At 45.8% G+C, this 18,005-nt stretch overlaps 1 protein-coding gene across 10 annotated transcripts in view; it reads left to right on the top strand.

Moving 5' to 3' along the window:
• Tenm3 (teneurin transmembrane protein 3) overlaps positions 1-15,961 on the top strand; it is a 1,292,348-nt gene extending 1,276,387 nt beyond the window's left edge. For 9 of the 10 annotated variants that reach the window (XM_029480772.1, XM_029480778.1, XM_029480777.1 and 6 more), the window contains 4 exons: positions 1,404-1,700; positions 5,254-6,865; positions 9,920-10,050; positions 12,417-15,946. In XM_029480772.1, coding sequence (XP_029336632.1) covers positions 1,404-1,700; positions 5,254-6,865; positions 9,920-10,050; positions 12,417-13,172 — 2,796 coding nt within the window. In that variant the 3' untranslated portion in view covers positions 13,173-15,946. Of the gene's footprint in view, positions 1-1,403; positions 1,701-5,253; positions 6,866-9,919; positions 10,051-12,416 lie in introns of all 10 variants that reach the window. The other variant, XM_029480775.1, reaches the window with a different exon arrangement.
• Positions 15,962-18,005: the final 2,044 nt, after the last annotated feature.

The raw sequence follows: 18,005 nt of genomic DNA, 5'->3' as shown, positions 1-18,005 counted from the left end.
CTCTGCCTCTCTGCCTCTCTGCCTCTCTGCCTCTCTGCCTCTCTGCCTCTGCCTCTCTGCCTCTCTGCCTCTCTGCCTCTCTGCCTCTCTGCCTCTGCCTCTCTGCCTCAAGTGCTATGATTAAAGGTGTGTGCTAGGGCTGGAGAGATGGCTCATCAGTTAAAGAACACCCACTATCCTTGGAGAGGACCCACATGGCAACTCATAAACTATCTGTAATTCCTGTTCCAAGGACTCAGACATCTTCACACAGACAGGACATGCATGCAGGCAAAACATCCATGTACATAAAATACAGATAGATAAATTAATTAATTATAAAAGTGAAAAAAATTAAAATAAAATAAAATGTGGCTATGCACTGTCAAGCTTGCTCCGTTTGATTTGTAACAATCTCAGCATCTACTGAGAGTTGTAGTTCACACAGACTGCCATACCAACAAAGATTCCATAGGAAGCTAAACAACACACAGCCTCCTCCCCTCAGAATCCAGCCTGCAAACACGTCAACTCCTTGCAAAGTCGAGTTTAATCAGCACCTTGCTCCCACTGTAGCAGTGAGTCCTGGCTTATGCCTTGCATCACAGACAGTAACAGCCAGATTATGTCAGAGATCCTGGACACAGCATACGGCCAACAAAGGGGCCGACTGCAGCAATACAGTGCCAGGTTTATAAATGAGTTCAATGTCCAGACCATGGGTTTGTGGTAGGAAAGAACTCTAAAGTCTGGGCCAGTTACCCAGATGTTATCAAAAGAAAACAACACTCTAAAAAATTGTGACTTTTCAGTACTGGGCCCAAAGCAATGATGGTGTTTGTAACCTCCTGCTAGTAGAACTCATTAATAATTTACAGTAATGTGGGCTCCAACTTCTACTTAACTGCACTTCAAAGGGTTAGAGTCATGTTTACCACTGTTTTATTTAATGTAGCCATGATTAATTCACTAAGTAATTATTTTTTTCTTTGTCCTTTTGGGGGAGGGATGTTGAGTGATTTACATAGGGTGTTGTGTTTATCAGCAGAAAATCTTTAAAGCAAGCACATTTTGAGAACTCTCTTTCCCTCCTGTTTTCTCTCTCTCTCTCTCTCTCTCTCTCTCTCTCTCTCTCTCTCTCTCTCTCTCTCTCTCTCTGTCTCATCTGTTGCTTTTAGTTTACAAAATGTAATTGAAGCAGTTTTGAACAAATGCCAGGCTGTCTTTCTGCTTAATCAAACCTTTGTGAAAGAACAGTTAATCTGTTACCTCGTACTTGCATCTAAGAATTTGCTAAATTAATTTACTGACAAAGAGAATCAATCACCAGAAAGCGTTTAAATAATCCTGGGAACTCCGACGGGTGAACGGTGCCTGGCCCTGGAATGATGAGATGTACACTTTCTCGCTCTGTTTGACAACAGGTCAATGGGCGCAACCTACTCTCAGTGGACTTTGATCGGACCACCAAGACGGAAAAGATCTATGATGACCATCGGAAATTTCTCCTGAGGATCGCTTACGACACGTCGGGGCACCCGACTCTCTGGCTGCCGAGTAGCAAGCTAATGGCAGTGAATGTCACCTACTCATCCACCGGTCAAATTGCCAGCATCCAGAGAGGGACCACGAGTGAAAAGGTGGACTATGACAGCCAGGGGAGGATCGTATCTCGGGTCTTTGCCGATGGGAAAACATGGAGTTACACGTACTTGGAAAAGGTATGCCCATGTTCTGGCACCCAAATGGGGTGATTAGCATTTCCCAACCATCACCCTGAGCACTAAGAGAAGAAGAAACAGGAATACGTGACTGAGTCCCATTTGTTATTCTCAGTATCACCGTGGCAGTCACGGGGGCCCGAGGTGATGAATTTCTGTATTAGCCGAGTTAGTTTCGCCTTAGTTAAGTCCTACTGTCTGAGTCCCTTTTAAGTGATTTACGCTGTAAACAAACAAGCACCCACACCATCCACCTGCCAAGCCCGTACACTGACAACATTCACAAATTAGACCCAGAGCTTGCAAGTCATTTGTAAATAATTTCTGCTCCGGCTCTTTCTTTAAGAGAGAGCTTGCATTAGCACAGTTAAAGCTGTCAGTTGTGCATTGTCCCTGGCAGCTTCCACATAACTATAAAAAGCATGTAGGGCCTATTTATGCATTATTAACCAGAAGAGGCTATTTTCCTAGAAAGCCATACTTTCAGATACTGTGTGGCGTCTTTCTTCCCTTTGCATGTAAGAGATAAGCATCGTAACTTGGGCACCTTCCCATCCTTTAGATCTGTGCCCAGTGCCACAGATGGAGGTTTAGAGCTGCGCATGTGCGAAGTGTTAAGCTGTAGGCTGTGCAACCTGAGGTTGGGGTCAGGGTCAAGAGGAATGGAAAGGGGAGGGTCAGGGAACTGGGACCGTTCCCTAAAACTCACTCCTTAAGGAAGAGGATCTACCAAGGGACATTTTCACAGATGCCTCATCTGCCTCTGGAACAAGTGTTGGCCACAGAAAATGATTTGGTTTTGAGTTCTGACGTGCCTCTTCAAATCTTACGGCTCTGTGCTCCCAATTACATGGCACCAGAGTTACGAGCTTAGCTCTTGGCATTGACTGCCCCTAGCCCTGTGGATAGTAAACAATATACCCAGAAACGTGTGTCCTCCCAAACACACATGAGCTGTGCAAATCACTGCTGTATTCACCCCAACAACATTCCACCAGATCTACAAACTCTTTAGTCTAAACCTAACCCTTACACATGAGCCTATCTACTTCCCAGACCCCTCAACCAGATTCAGAGCTCAAAGTGGACTGCTACAACCTTAAGGCAGCCTACCAACTCTAAATGCCTCCAACAAGGAACCTCCGGGACAGACTCTTGTCTCCTCTCCTTAGAAGAGACTCAGCCTGGGCCGTGGACGCTACCTGTTACAGACTCCTCCCACCCCCACCATTACACTCTAGCCACACAGCATCTGTTTAGAGACCACAGGGTAAATTCCCTGTCCACATCCTTGCCTAGGAACGTAACTTGCCACCTGATATCTATCTTATGCTCTATCTAACCAGCCCCAAGGGGGACTTCTCCAAGCAGTAGGGGAAGAGACTGGAACGTTTACCCCATTTCAGCTAAGTGCATTACCGGGAATAGTAATAGAAAAACGCACCCAGCCCCCACAAAACAACAGCTGTCATAAAGGAAAGCAAAAAGGCCACCGTTGGCGATAGGCGCTTTCACAAAGTGCCAAAGGCAGTTGTCACAGCCATCTTCTTGTGCTCATGAAGATCAGAAAACCCAGTGGGGCCTCCTTTATTAGCTCCTAAATTCCCCCATATCCTCCTCGACTCTATTTGCTTCCTTCCTAGGACAGACACACTCAACACAGACTGACTCACGGCCAGACAAGTAATATTTTACTAATTACCATCAAGTACAAACTTTAAATGCATGCGAAACGAATTCCCCATGAAAGATGGTTGTTTGAGCCTTCCTTGGGAAAACTACAAGCCCTGTGTTAGTCAGCTTTCTGTTACTGTGACCGAACGTCTGAGATGAAAACCTATACATTGGAGAGATTCTAGCTCTTGGCTTCAGAGGATTTGGTCCACCATCACTTGGCTTCCTCTGTTAATAGGGTCTATGGTGAGATAATGAGGAGTCTGTCAGACAACGCTGCTCATCTCACGATGCCCAGGAAGTAACAGGGATGCATGGAAGAAGTGGGGGTTCCAATGTCTCCTTCCAAGGCATGGTCCCCATGATGTAACGTCCTTCCATGATGCCCTGCCATTTAAAAGTTTCAGAACGCCGGGCGTGGTGGCGCATGCCTTTAATCCCAGCACTCGGGAGGCAGAGGCAGGCGGATTTCTGAGTTCGAGGCCACCCTGGTCTACAAAGTGAGTGCCAGGACAGCCAGGGCTACACAGAGAAACCCTGTCTCGAAAAACCAAAAAAAAAAATAATAATAATAATAATAATAAAAATAAAATAAAAGTTTCAGAACCTCCCAGTAGTACCCAGGCTGGGAGCCAAGTCATCAACAAGTCTTTGAGGATCAATTTAGATCCAAACCATAACAGCCTAGATGTAAAATGTGTCCTTGCTCATGGCCAGAGAAGAGAGTCGTCAGGAACCTGAGTCAGCAGAACCATTTCTCATCCAGCAGGGCATGAAAAGCCTGAGTGAGTCTGGACAGCTGATGGTTACTCATCTCCATGCAGGAATCGAGAGTACGTCCCAGGCTCTCCCTCCTCGACGGCCTCCTCCCTCTCTGCCCATCATCCCGCTTTTTTCTAATGGGGTCAAAAGAAACTTTGTCACAGGAAGATCCACCAGAGGCCTGCCTACCAGCTTACGTGGTTATCCTCGCTCAGCTAAGGTCACAGTAGACCTCCTCTCCTGCTGGCTCAATAGATGCTCAATAAGTCTCTTTCTGTAGTTTATCTGGGTGAGGGGAAAAGAGATCATCTCTATTTGTATGTTTAATTTTTTTTCATAACTCAATACCAACACTTACAGAGAACCTAGAAAATATCATGGTGGCACCTGAAGTGCAATTCGGATTTGGGGACATGCAAAAGGAATTATTGAAACAGAGACTTGTCCATATAGATACCATGTTTAGATACCATGTCTCAATCCATGTTCCTATGAAGGGCATTTACAGCTCTGATGAGCTGTGTGGCTAATTTAGCCCTGTTTGTCGGCATTGAGGCTTCATGTACACATTATTATCCATTTTAGGCTAATTTTATGTTTCTTCTTCATAAATAACATTCTGGCTTTGTTCCTCCCCCAAATACACAGGAAACTAAAACCTGATTTGAAGTGGCTCTTCAGTCAAATGAGGGGGAAAGCCACCTTACTGAATAATGGCTAATTATACGTAGGATTGCGTTTCCCCTCTGCTGTTTTCCCCTTGAAATACTGTCTTCAGACCAGCTTGGTTCATGCCTGTGTTATGGCTTCTCCAAGTCCATTGACAATCTGCCATTTGGCCGGGAAGGCCTGGAAACAAAGAGCAGCCCAGTCATGACAAATAGCACATTATGAATCTTAAGCCACTAATTGCAGAACCCTCCCCAATTAAGCATCCAAGCAAATTAGGCAGGGGATCATTAACACCATGTAAGGTCAAGGATAACTCAATTAAAACGAATACCATTTTCTCAGGCGGAATGTTTTCTGCATGTTCGTGGCCACCAAATCTGCTTTCTGTGCGCTCCCACGGGCCCCGGTTCCCAAACCCTGATAACAGCCTGTGTTCTCTTCCCAGTCCATGGTTCTTCTGCTACATAGCCAGCGGCAGTACATCTTCGAATACGACATGTGGGACCGCCTGTCCGCCATCACCATGCCCAGCGTGGCTCGCCACACCATGCAGACCATCCGGTCCATTGGCTACTACCGCAACATCTACAACCCCCCAGAAAGCAATGCCTCTATCATCACCGACTACAACGAGGAAGGGCTGCTTCTGCAAACAGCTTTCCTGGGAACGAGTCGGAGGGTCTTATTCAAGTATAGAAGGCAGACCAGACTATCAGAAATTTTATACGACAGCACAAGAGTCAGTTTTACCTACGACGAAACAGCGGGAGTCCTGAAAACAGTAAACCTTCAGAGCGATGGTTTTATTTGCACCATTAGATACAGGCAAATTGGTCCCCTGATTGACAGACAGATTTTCCGCTTCAGTGAGGATGGAATGGTAAATGCGAGATTTGACTATAGCTACGACAACAGCTTTCGAGTGACCAGCATGCAGGGTGTCATCAATGAAACGCCACTGCCCATTGATCTATACCAGTTTGATGACATCTCTGGCAAAGTCGAGCAGTTTGGAAAATTCGGAGTGATATACTACGACATCAACCAAATCATTTCCACGGCCGTGATGACTTATACAAAGCACTTTGATGCTCATGGACGCATCAAGGAGATCCAATATGAGATATTCAGGTCACTCATGTACTGGATTACAATTCAATATGATAATATGGGCCGGGTAACCAAGAGAGAGATTAAAATCGGGCCTTTCGCCAACACTACCAAATACGCGTACGAGTACGACGTCGATGGACAGCTCCAGACAGTTTACCTAAACGAAAAGATCATGTGGCGGTACAACTACGACCTAAATGGAAACCTTCACTTGCTTAACCCCAGCAGCAGCGCCCGCCTGACCCCTCTGCGCTATGACCTGCGCGACAGAATCACCCGCCTGGGCGATGTTCAGTACCGGCTGGATGAAGATGGTTTCCTGCGTCAGAGAGGCACTGAAATTTTTGAATACAGCTCCAAGGGGCTTCTGACTCGAGTCTACAGTAAAGGCAGTGGCTGGACAGTGATCTATCGGTACGACGGCCTGGGAAGACGTGTTTCTAGCAAAACCAGCCTGGGACAGCACCTTCAGTTTTTCTACGCCGACCTGACATACCCCACGAGAATTACTCACGTCTACAACCATTCCAGTTCAGAAATCACCTCCCTGTACTATGACCTCCAAGGACATCTCTTCGCCATGGAGATCAGCAGTGGGGATGAGTTCTACATCGCCTCGGACAACACGGGAACACCGCTGGCTGTTTTCAGCAGCAACGGGCTCATGCTGAAGCAGATCCAGTACACTGCCTACGGTGAGATCTACTTTGACTCCAACGTCGACTTTCAGCTGGTAATTGGGTTCCACGGGGGCTTGTATGACCCGCTCAGCAAACTAATCCACTTTGGAGAAAGAGATTATGACATTTTGGCGGGAAGATGGACCACACCGGACATTGAAATCTGGAAAAGGATCGGAAAGGACCCCGCTCCTTTTAACCTGTATATGTTTCGGAATAACAACCCCGCAAGCAAAATCCATGATGTAAAAGATTACATCACAGGTAAGGCGTCTCTCTCTCTCTCTTTTTTTTTCCTTTCTTTCTTTCCAAGTGCTAAATTACTATTACCGTTAGATTAATACACAAAGTAAGTAGAATTGACCTTTTGGATGTATTCATTTCTCTAAGGATCCATAGAGAAACCACAAAGGGAAAATGAAATACAGTTACCTCTTACTCTGCCTGACTGTGCTCAAGGCCATGGTTTCTGAAATGACATGGAATTCAATCATCTAAGGAGCAGGGAAGAGAGCCAGAGAGCAGCAAACATGCTAAATTCAGGTTCCCAAAACTGAAATAGCGGTCCAATTCTTTCCTAGTCTTGGATGCTGCACGGGCTCACTCTCTGCTATTACAACAAAACTTCCAAGATATCAATCCCCTTGCAAGGGGAGTGGTTCGTTAGGAGTCCTATTGCACCCCCTCCCCAGGCTCCCGGGCTTCCTTCCACCCTGCACGACAGCATGTTGTGGGATACATACTTGGAGGAGCAAGCCAAGCACATTATCGGCCAGGAAGGAGGCGGGGGATGGGGCAGAAAAGGAGATCAGAATCCCATAGTCCCCTTCAAGGGCATACCGCAGTGACATAAAGACCTCCCACATCCTTCACCTCTCCAAGGTTCCTACCACCTTCCAACAGTAGTCGGCTAAGAACAAAGCTTTGACAAATGGGCACGTGGAGGCATTCAGCCTCTGATCTCTGGCCTTAATAATGAGGAGTGTAGAGAATTCTGCACTCAATAGCAGCTACCTCACAACTGTATACTGCTGGGTTCCCCATAGTGGACAGTAGACAGACAGACAGACAGACAGACAGACAGACAGACAGACAGACAGACAGGCAGATATATATATAGAGAGAGAGAGAGAAAATAATCCATGTGGAACACAGCAAAGTATGACTGGCACCTTGTCTCATCCCTAAGAGATTCCTCACACCCTCCTCAAAGCCATCACCACAGGACGGGAGTGGAGCCATCTCTCCTGACAGAGGAATGGGTTTCTCCTCTCGGTTCTGTGTTCTTACATGATGGCACTTCTAACGACCACACTAACGTGACCACTAATAAGGAGTGACACCCAGGCTATAGAGTGAGGGTCTTTCTCATCACGAGGTTTGATCCACGGGATTCTTTTGACACTGAAGTTGTGAAGAATCCATCTGCGTGTCTGCCACTGCAGAAGCACGTGACAAAACACGGACAGGACCGTTCAAGCTCTGCTATGGTCCCCATACTGAGCTGCTATCATCCACCCTCTTCTCCAAGAAGTTTAGATTCTCGTGCTTCCGTCCTTCCATGAAGTCAGCTTTCTGTTTCCTGTAGGGTTTTTGGTGGTGGTGGTGGTGGTGGTGGTGGTGGTTTGGTTTGGGAGTGGTTTTTGTTTTGTTTTGGTGCTTTGAGGCTTTTTCCCCTCTATTTTGGCTTGTGTTGGATACCCCAGCAGCCTGCTTCTTTCCCAGTTTGGGGTTCAAGGAACACCAAGATATTCTTCAGTCCCTCAGGATGGGTGTCAGAAATGTACCCCTGAACCTGTCACATCTGCTTTTCAACTTTTCAAATGGCAAGGAGCTTTTCCTGTCTCCCTTCCACATGGTCCCTCCCTCCAGCGTCACCAACACCTGATTTAGGTACACCATGTGAAATTCTCTGTTGGCACATAGTCACATTCCAATCCCATTATCTTGGCAGTGCTTTTCAATATTAAACTCTGCCCTCTGTACATCAACATTTGGGAGGCAGGGTGCCCCCCAAACTAAGTCCCCTGCCCGTAATCATATATGCACTCTCACAGGAAGGTAGCACTTCCCATCCACTGAAAACCCAGTGGAGGTTTCTCCCCACCCCATGCCTGTGTGTGCACACACACACACTACCACCCCATTTAACAGAGAGAACCCCACTGATTTTGTAGCCATGTGACATCTGGACAAAGGACCTGCCAGCCTGGCAATAAGGTGAGAGTTTGTGCCCTAGAGAGGGAAATGAGAAGCAAGCAGCTCTCCATCATTCCGACAAGCAGTTTACCACCGGATATTTGAGGGTGCTGACAGGGGCTGACTGCAGGAGTGGAAAGCCCTCAGCTCCTGCATCCATCTTCTCCTAGCAACACGGACTGCGGGGAGTGCTACTGCAGCACTTTCTGGAAAACATCAAAGGAGAGATGGAACAGCATAAAATATATTAGGTGAAATGCAATTTCAAATTTTCCAGCAATGTGCTTAATATATAAAATAATCTACGCCCAACCGTACTCATAAAGCGGCAAGCCTGCTGAGTGACTCTGTAAATCACAACCTCCAGAAGAGAATAAAAGCCTTATTCTTTGCTTAATGGCTTTCGGAGTCACATGGCAATATTTGAAAATACCGTTTTTAAAGGTTTTCATGGTCTCTCCCCCCAAAAATCTGAGTCTCCCCCTGAGCACAGCGAGCCTTTGAAGTCAAGGCTGATGGCCATCAGAACACGGTGCCCTTGGCCAGGGTTACCAGCTTTTAGCATCATCGTTGATTAAGAATCCGCTGCTCATTTCCATACTCTCAGTCTGGGGGTGTCACTCCTAGGAAACGGGCTTTGGAAGCCTGGGTATCACTTTGAGATTACTCTTGAGGGACAATCCTACAACGTCGCTTGTAGCCTTTGCTAACTACAAACTTCATTTGTTTTCCACGACTCTGTCTTGAACTCTCAAGCTGCTGTCTGTTGCTATTGCTTTTTTTTTTTCTCACTCTTACTAGCCCAGGATGCAATTTTGTGCTTCTGACAGTTTATCTACTCTGTCTAAGTGAGTATCTATTACCCTCCATTTTCTGCAGCATTTGCTGTAGTCCTGCTGTTGAGGTTAGTGTCTGCATGTCTAAAAATAGACAGTGGATTTAAAATAGTACAAGGTAGGCAAACACGTGCCTCTTTGCAAGTGATTATTTGTGAAATTGGGTGGCATTTTTTGTTGGTTTTGTTATTGTTGTTGTTGTTTTCTTTTTTAGGTAAGGATGTCAATTCGTGAAAGCACCCAGTAAAGCCTTAACACCTCCTATTCTGTGTTCTCCTCCTAGATGTTAACAGCTGGCTGGTGACATTTGGCTTTCATCTGCACAATGCTATTCCTGGATTCCCTGTTCCCAAATTTGATTTAACTGAACCTTCCTATGAACTTGTGAAGAGTCAACAGTGGGAAGACGTGCCGGTAAGAAACAAACAGGGAAAGGAAGAGAAAGTGGTGATTGGCTAGCGTGCTTGGTTCTTGTTTACCCACAATTCATCAAATTACCCCTGTGAAAAAAAACTTACCTGTTTCTTTTTTCTTTTTCTTTTTCTTTTTCTTTCACACTTTTGAGGAAGGAAAGCTGACAACAGTTCCACTGCCTTTCTGTTCAGCATGCTAGAGGACCTGATAAACAGGCCAAATCTGTTTCTCGTAATGCTAATAAAAACATTCAAATACACAATCAAAGGCAATAAAATGCAGAAGCCTGTGTTTTCTGTGTAGGGCTTCTACAGCGAACCCCAGGAAAAAGCATTTGTGGCACCTGGGAGCTGAAGGCGAGATGCAATAAACAAGAGAATGGGGATTCGGATTTCAAATTAGCAGCCCACGAACAGAGCCATGCGGCCTTTGCAGAGAAATAAAACACCCTCTAGTAAGGCTCTGTCTACGAGCAGGTGTTCATACAATTCTGGAAATTACAGATCAGGAGGCCTGACCCTGTTGTGAGAAAGAAATAAACGGGGAAATAGAATGGGGAATTTCGAAGTCAAAAGTGCTGTGTCAGGAAGTGGGGCTCTTTAATTCCCATCATTCAGTGCTCAGAAAAGAACACACAACAAAACACCAGGACTTCTAGCTCAGAGCAAGAATAATTAGAGATCCAGAAATTGGGTTACCTCTGAACGATAAGGAAAGTGCAGGGTTCCTAGAAAAGTTAATCCCCACCTTGAGCAATGTCCTACCACTTTGGTGACTACAAAAAAAATAGTAATCGTGATTAAAACACACAAATACACACATGGTGTACACTGTGCTCGAAGATACATTTTCCTGATAAAGTTTCATTCTTCGTACTAAAAACCTGTCTCGCTGGCTGGCATCTTTATTTAATAAGCAAAATGAATCGAGCTGCTGGGGCCTTTAAAGATGTGCGTACGTGAATGCAGACTCCCTTGGACTTCAAGTCCAGAGAAGAGCATAGGAACCGCTGGAACTAGAGGTAGAGGCAGCTGCGAGCTGCTGGATGTTGGTGCTGCTAACCTAACTCTGGTCCTCTGCGAGAACAAAGCGCTCTCACTCTCGAGCCTTCTCTCCAGTCCCCACTTTAGCATTTCTAATTGCAAATTATACCTGACCCTGACAACGTGCCCCAAAGTCTCACCATGGCCTCCTGATGCATTTGAGTGTGCATGTCCCAGCCATATGGGTTCACAACGTGTCTAGAAGCACTTTAGTCTGCTAGTTCAAATGGACCTGCCAACTTTTTTCCTAGGCAGCCTTTCAGTTGTGGTTCAAGTTCTCTAACCAGAAAAGTGTACCATAAATGAAACAGATGTTTCCATTTGGCTAGACAAACATCTGCTGGTATACAAAATGGCTGCCTTAGAATATCTCCAATTTTAAGCAGTTTGCCAGTGGAGACGGTCCCCTGTCTCTGCATCTGCATAAAATACTTGTTTTCCAGTAAGTTCTCCTGCCCAGCTGGACCCTAGTCCTCTCATCCCTGAAAATTTCAGCTCTGCAATTACACTGGAGACTCTCGGCTAAACACTGGGTTCCATGGGACAGGAGGCACGGAGGGCTTACAGCACAAGCATTTCAAAGTAGTTACGAGGGCCTGGTGACCCTGGCCTCAGGCAACCCGGGAGAAAGCTACTGCTGCAAGCCTGGTAGTCTCGCTTACTACATAGAGTAGTTTGAGAACAAAGCCTCTAGGTATTGCAAGATGACAGGTAGTCATATGAATAGTTCGCCTGGCTTGGAAACTAAAAAGGCCTCAGAGATGTGTGAGAGATCCTTTTAACTTTTTATTGCATTTTTATTTTGCATGTCCACATACACCCCATACAACAGCACACGTGTAGAGAACAGAGGATAATTGGATCAGACTTGGCAGTAGGCATCTTTACCCAGTGAGCCATTTGCCAGCTAGTAAACTCTCTTTTTGAGCATTTTAAAAACTAGTATAGCTTCCGTGAGGGAAGGAAATGCCATTCCATCCTGGCTTGTGTAGTCGTTCTAATCTCTATAAAGTCAAGGAGTTTCCCCGTCAGTAAAGGCTTCTGCACCCTCTCTAAGACCCGTTTTGTTTCCTGGCTGGTTGAGGTTTGGTTCTCTGGGGTAGGAGCTCACATAGCTCAGGATAACCCTGAACTCACTATGTAGCCAAGGATGGCCTTGTTCTCCCAATCCTTTCCATCTCCCCAATGCAGTGCTTAGAGAATGGCCCCTGTTTTATGTGTGGTCAGGACCGGGAAGGTACACCAGCAAGCATGGCTCTCAGCAACCAGGATCTGTACGCTGATGTTCTTTCAATCTCCCTCCTCTTGTGTTTTGCCTTTCAGCCCATCTTTGGAGTTCAGCAGCAAGTGGCAAGGCAAGCCAAGGCCTTCTTGTCCCTGGGGAAGATGGCTGAGGTGCAGGTGAGCCGACGCAAAGCTAGCGCCGAGCAGTCGTGGCTGTGGTTCGCCACAGTCAAGTCGCTCATCGGCAAGGGCGTCATGCTGGCCGTGAGCCAAGGCCGCGTGCAGACCAACGTGCTCAACATTGCCAATGAGGACTGCATCAAGGTGGCGGCGGTGCTCAACAACGCCTTCTACCTGGAGAACCTGCACTTCACCATCGAGGGCAAGGACACGCACTACTTCATCAAGACCACCACGCCCGAGAGCGACTTGGGCACGCTGCGGCTGACGAGCGGCCGCAAGGCGCTGGAGAACGGGATCAACGTGACCGTGTCTCAGTCCACCACGGTGGTGAACGGCAGGACTCGCAGGTTCGCCGACGTGGAGATGCAGTTTGGTGCCCTGGCACTGCATGTGCGCTATGGCATGACGCTGGACGAGGAGAAGGCGCGCATCCTGGAGCAGGCGCGCCAGCGCGCACTCGCCCGGGCGTGGGCACGCGAGCAGCAGCGCGTGCGCGACGGCGAGGAGGGTGCGCGCCTCTGGACGGAGGGCGAGAAACGGCAGCTGCTGAGTGCCGGCAAGGTGCAGGGCTACGATGGGTACTACGTACTGTCGGTGGAGCAGTACCCCGAGCTGGCTGACAGTGCCAACAACATCCAGTTCCTGCGACAAAGCGAGATCGGCAAGAGGTAACCCCCGGGCCACCCCTGCGCAGATTCTCCTGTAGCACAATCCGAACCGGACTCTCCAAAGAGCCTTCCAAAATGACACTGCTCTGCAGACAGACACATCGCAGATACACACGCAACACAAACCAGAAACAAAGACAACTTTTTTTTTTCTGAATGACCTTAAAGGTGATCGGCTTTAAAGAATATGTTTACATACGCATATCGCTGCACTCAATTGGACTGGAAGTATGAGAAGGGAAAAAAAAAGCATTAAAAAAGGCAACGTTTTGCCATGACCCCTCTGTACCTTCGAGGCACTGTATTTAACAAAGGTTTTAAAAAGAAAAAAAAAATGCGTACAATGTTTCCAGATATTACTGAATTGTCGACCTTTGCTTACAGGAAGTAATCTCTACTTAGGATGTGATATATATAGATCTGTTCATTTTAAAATGTGGGGCAAAGTTACTGTTTATAGAACCCAACTGCTTTCCCGTGCTGCTTTGTAAAAGGACACTGGCACAAGGGACGTCTGCTTCGGCGGGGATTTAATAATGGATTTTACTAACATGGCTTGCCCTGGGAGGGAAAAACTGACGAATAGAATCCTTGTCACTGATAAGCAAAGGAAACCCTGATTTTTTTGTAAATTATGTGAGACAAGTTGTTTATGGATTTTTATATGAATTACAATTTACTGTACATCAAATATTAGTCTCAGAGGAGTTAATTTATGTAAAGTGTTTAAAAAGTTTATACTTAAAAATAAAATGATAAAAACATGTGAACTGTGTGATTTTTTTAAAAAGGATTGCACCTTTTGTTATCTGTTATAACTGTACAGTATAACTTATTATATTGTAGAGGTATAACAACTTATGCCTATCATGTCCAGAAGTGTTAATATTTTTGTATTAGGTTGAAAAAATAAAACAATGCGCTACTTTCTATCACTTAGATGGATAGGACTTGTGCAATCCTCAGCGGGTGGCTAATCAGAGAACTTCTTTTCTTCCTTCTCTTTCTTACCAAGCCACTGGCCTCAACCATTACCAACCAAGAGGCCTAGTCGACATCCAAGGCTGGCGGGAAGTGATGGAGGGTGTGGGGGAGGGGAGACAAAGAGAAAAGAACCCAAGAGGAGAAGAGGCTCTCTGACCCTCTCTAGGCCCTAAAAGTCAAGCCGACTTCCAGAACTTTTCATACTATATTGTTGTCCCTCGATGCTCCACTTTGTGATGGAGGAAAGAGACCACAATCTGATGCTCGGGAACTTCTGTGGGGAGGGAAGGACTTGATGTCATGGTAACCATGAACGTGTATCTTAATGTCTAGGAGAGACAGCAATAACCGAGCAGTAGTGAGCCAGGCGGGGGGACCAACCAGTCAAGGTCACTCTCTGTGAGGCTTAGAGTTGGACCCTTACATCAGCGTTAGCGGGTGGGATCAAAACCGGAAGTTAAGCTCCTGTAAGCCTACATGGCCCAACCATCATAGAGAATGGTTTGAGTGGCAGCCTGTGCTGGCCAGGGGTAGCCTGGGGTACTGGGTGGAGTAGGAAGGAAACTGACATCAGTGCCCGCCCCCCCCACTGAAAGCTTGGGGTTCCACCACAGACACCGCCGTGCACTTCTGTGCCAACCCGGCCACTCTGAAGAATCTTTCGTGAACACTGAATTCAGCCACAAAAGTATTTTTAGAAAATATTTCTCAGTTCATTGAGCTATAGTACACACTGTTTTCCTCTCTGTATAATGGTGACAAATATAGCAAGTGAACATGTCGTAAATATAAAGGTTCAAGTGATGTATTGAAAATAATTTTCTAACTGCTTTGTATGTATCACATACTCTAAATTGCACAGTAGGCGTGTTTATTAAACAGATTGGCTGGGGAAAGTTTTGAAATAGCTACTGAATTTACAGTCTCAGTGCTATTCCTGTTGCTGTGTATGTGGTAGGGTATACCGAAGTAATTAATCTTCTAATGAATGCTGATATTTTATTAGAATGAAAGCACAGATTAGCATTAATATTTTTTATCCTGGAAATCCTTTGGCAAGTACTGGGCAGCCCAAATTTAGAAAACTATGAGATTTCAAACCACGTAAACATGGTTCTGTTGGACATTTTATTTTTTAACTGTTAACTTAGGTGTTCGCAGTTCTGTCGAATGGGACTTCTGCAGGACTGTATTTAGCATGCTGTAAGTACTTTGGGGTGAAATAGGCTCCAAGTCTAAATTCTCAGAAATGTCTGTGATGTATTGACCATGAATAGCGTGTACCACATGACAGAAGTGAAATTACACTCTTAACCCCTTCTCGACGTGGACTGGTCTTTACAGGGGCACCAATAAATGACAGCTCTGGAGAGTCTCCTGGTGCTTATTTTAGAAGTCAAATCAACCCAATTAGTATCTTGTTAGTAGATATAATGAGCCTATTTCTTTCTAAAAAGGCTTGTGGTCTGGACGTGCTTTTACAAGAAATAGTGACCTTGGGGAATATGTAAACAAGAGATCTTTTTCTAAGAGTTCGGGGGGGAGGTTGTGGGACCTGTATAATGACAAAAAATTAGCTTACAACAATGACAACAACAAAAAAAACAAAAGAAATTGATATTCAAAGTATTTTAGGCAAAGCCAGTCAAAATGCTTTCATGATATTTTGAGATGTAAATTTTTGTCTGATTTGTATTGTTCTTTTCGTTTGCCTTCTTAACTTTATATGTGACCTGAATTTTCCATAACTTGATGACTATAGATTGCATCTAGGCATTCCAATAAAAGCCAACCCAATGTGTGTGCGTTTATATATTTTTTTCAAGTCTTGACTAGCCAGAATTGCTTTTGTGTTTCACGTGGATACAGAAGGAGGTGGATCTGGGGCTGTAATTCACCTGCACCCAAACCCACGAGAGCTCTCATTACTACTGAGTTTGGATCCTTGTTTTGTTTTTGCATTTAGTTTCAAAATGACAGCTCGGAGGAGCACACTTCACAGAGGTCTCTACCCTGGCCTACTTTAGAAAAAAATGTTAACTCCCCCTCCACAGAGCCAAACACTAACTGTAAAGGAAGAATTGAAAAGAAAAAAAAAATCACCCATTACTCCTGGAAATCGGGTCTCATTCCTGTGATGCTGGCATTGAGTGTGCTTAATTAAAACACTTGATTAGAATAATCAGTTTGGGCCCGATAGGTTCTCAGCCTCCTGGAGATGTCTAAATCTACATATAGACCGACTGATTAGGGTTTGCTTTGTTCAGCAATTCCAGGCTGACAGACCAGGGCTTTGATTTTGGTATGAAAAGGCAGACTTCCCCATGCTTGCTTTTACAGCGACAACCTCAACTTGATAGGGCGGTGTGGATGCTACGGGAGTCAGGTCATCCCGCTTGGCAAAGGGGCTGGTTTCTTCTCAGATCAGAGTTCAGTGTACTCCCAGGCACTCAGTAAAGAAGAGCTTAGCCCAACCCTTCCCCTTTACAGCGCTTTCCTTGTCCCCGAGCAAGCTCGGAGAACAATAGTGGACGTGAATTTTAGATAATGAACTGGGTACCAAACATGCCACTCACTCCCACGGTGAAATGTGCATCAGTATTTACATTCACTGCAAGGTGCCTACTAGTGATGTGACCCACCCCCCCCCACAAGCACTTAAAGGAAACCTAGAGAGATTAGCCTGCCTTCGAAGCCCTAACCATGCCCACTCCTCTCCCTGTTTACGACCTTTTCTTTTGTCTCTGCTGATCCCAGAAGCAGCCATTTCTGTTACCAGGTAGACAGCCAATAAGGTGCTCTTTGGAATACAGGGAGTCCAGAAGAGGAAGCCTGAAGGCGCTGATTCATGACATGCTAGGTCTGTAACAGCCCCTGAGCAGTGCTCTTACAGGACACAGCCCACCCATGAAATGTGCCACCCAACCCAGGTGACATGGATGATATCCAGGCTCCTGCAGAGCGAGGCAGGACCTCCCCCTCGAGAGCCTTGAAGGGTAGCCTGGCAGGCTCATACCCCTTCCACGGGTAACACCATCACACTGTCCTGAAGACAAGTGAGCTCTGCCTACAGCTCCAGTCCGCAGCGTGCAGTAAATTCTAGGTGACGAAGAAAGAACGTAGAGAAATTTGAGCAAGTTATCCAAGTATGGATGGGGTTCAAGCCAAAATGAGCAAAGACTCTCTATCAGGGAGTTAGTTAGCTTTCCTGCCGCGATAGCATTACCTGATAGCTTCACCCCAGACGGTCCTGGTGATACTACCTGCTGTGTTTGCGTAAGTCACAAGACATGAACTTTACGGCCCTGTCTATCTGCCAATATTTCTAGCTTCTTGGCTCCCTCGTCTATGGAAAGAAGTCTTCCATGCAATGTTAATGAGTGCCCATCATTTCCAAAGGAGGGATTAGAGATTTTTCCATAAGCCTCTCCTTTGACTTTGTCATCCTACCAAGGTCGTGGAGAAAGATGACACATTGTTTATATATTCCTACTCACCTTAACCACAGGGTGAACCCAAGTTCCAAAACGGTAGTGGCAAGGCTGCTAGAGTGTTCTGCCCTCTGATCCAAGCCCCCAGAATGAAAATCCTCTTACCACTTTTCTCGTCCGTTACCACCTCGACAAGCAATGTTCTCTTGATGTCAGTTAATTACTAATAACTTTTAGGTAGATCGAGCAAACCTTTTCATTAATGAACCAACTTAAAATTCTGACATAGAGCACTACAGGAGTCCTAGAGCCTTGTGTATAGAGAATTTACCACAGGCTGGTGCTGAGCTTAAAGTAACATCATTATTCAGTTTAGAGATAATGGGTTCCACAAAGCAAATTTAATAAATCCTTCCGGGATC

This window comes from Mus caroli, chromosome 8, assembly GCF_900094665.2.
Source record: "Mus caroli chromosome 8, CAROLI_EIJ_v1.1, whole genome shotgun sequence".
Classification (NCBI taxonomy): domain Eukaryota; kingdom Metazoa; phylum Chordata; class Mammalia; order Rodentia; family Muridae; genus Mus; species Mus caroli.
The sequence above is the reverse complement of the archived record's forward strand: the minus strand, read 5'-3'. Positions and strand labels throughout refer to the sequence as shown.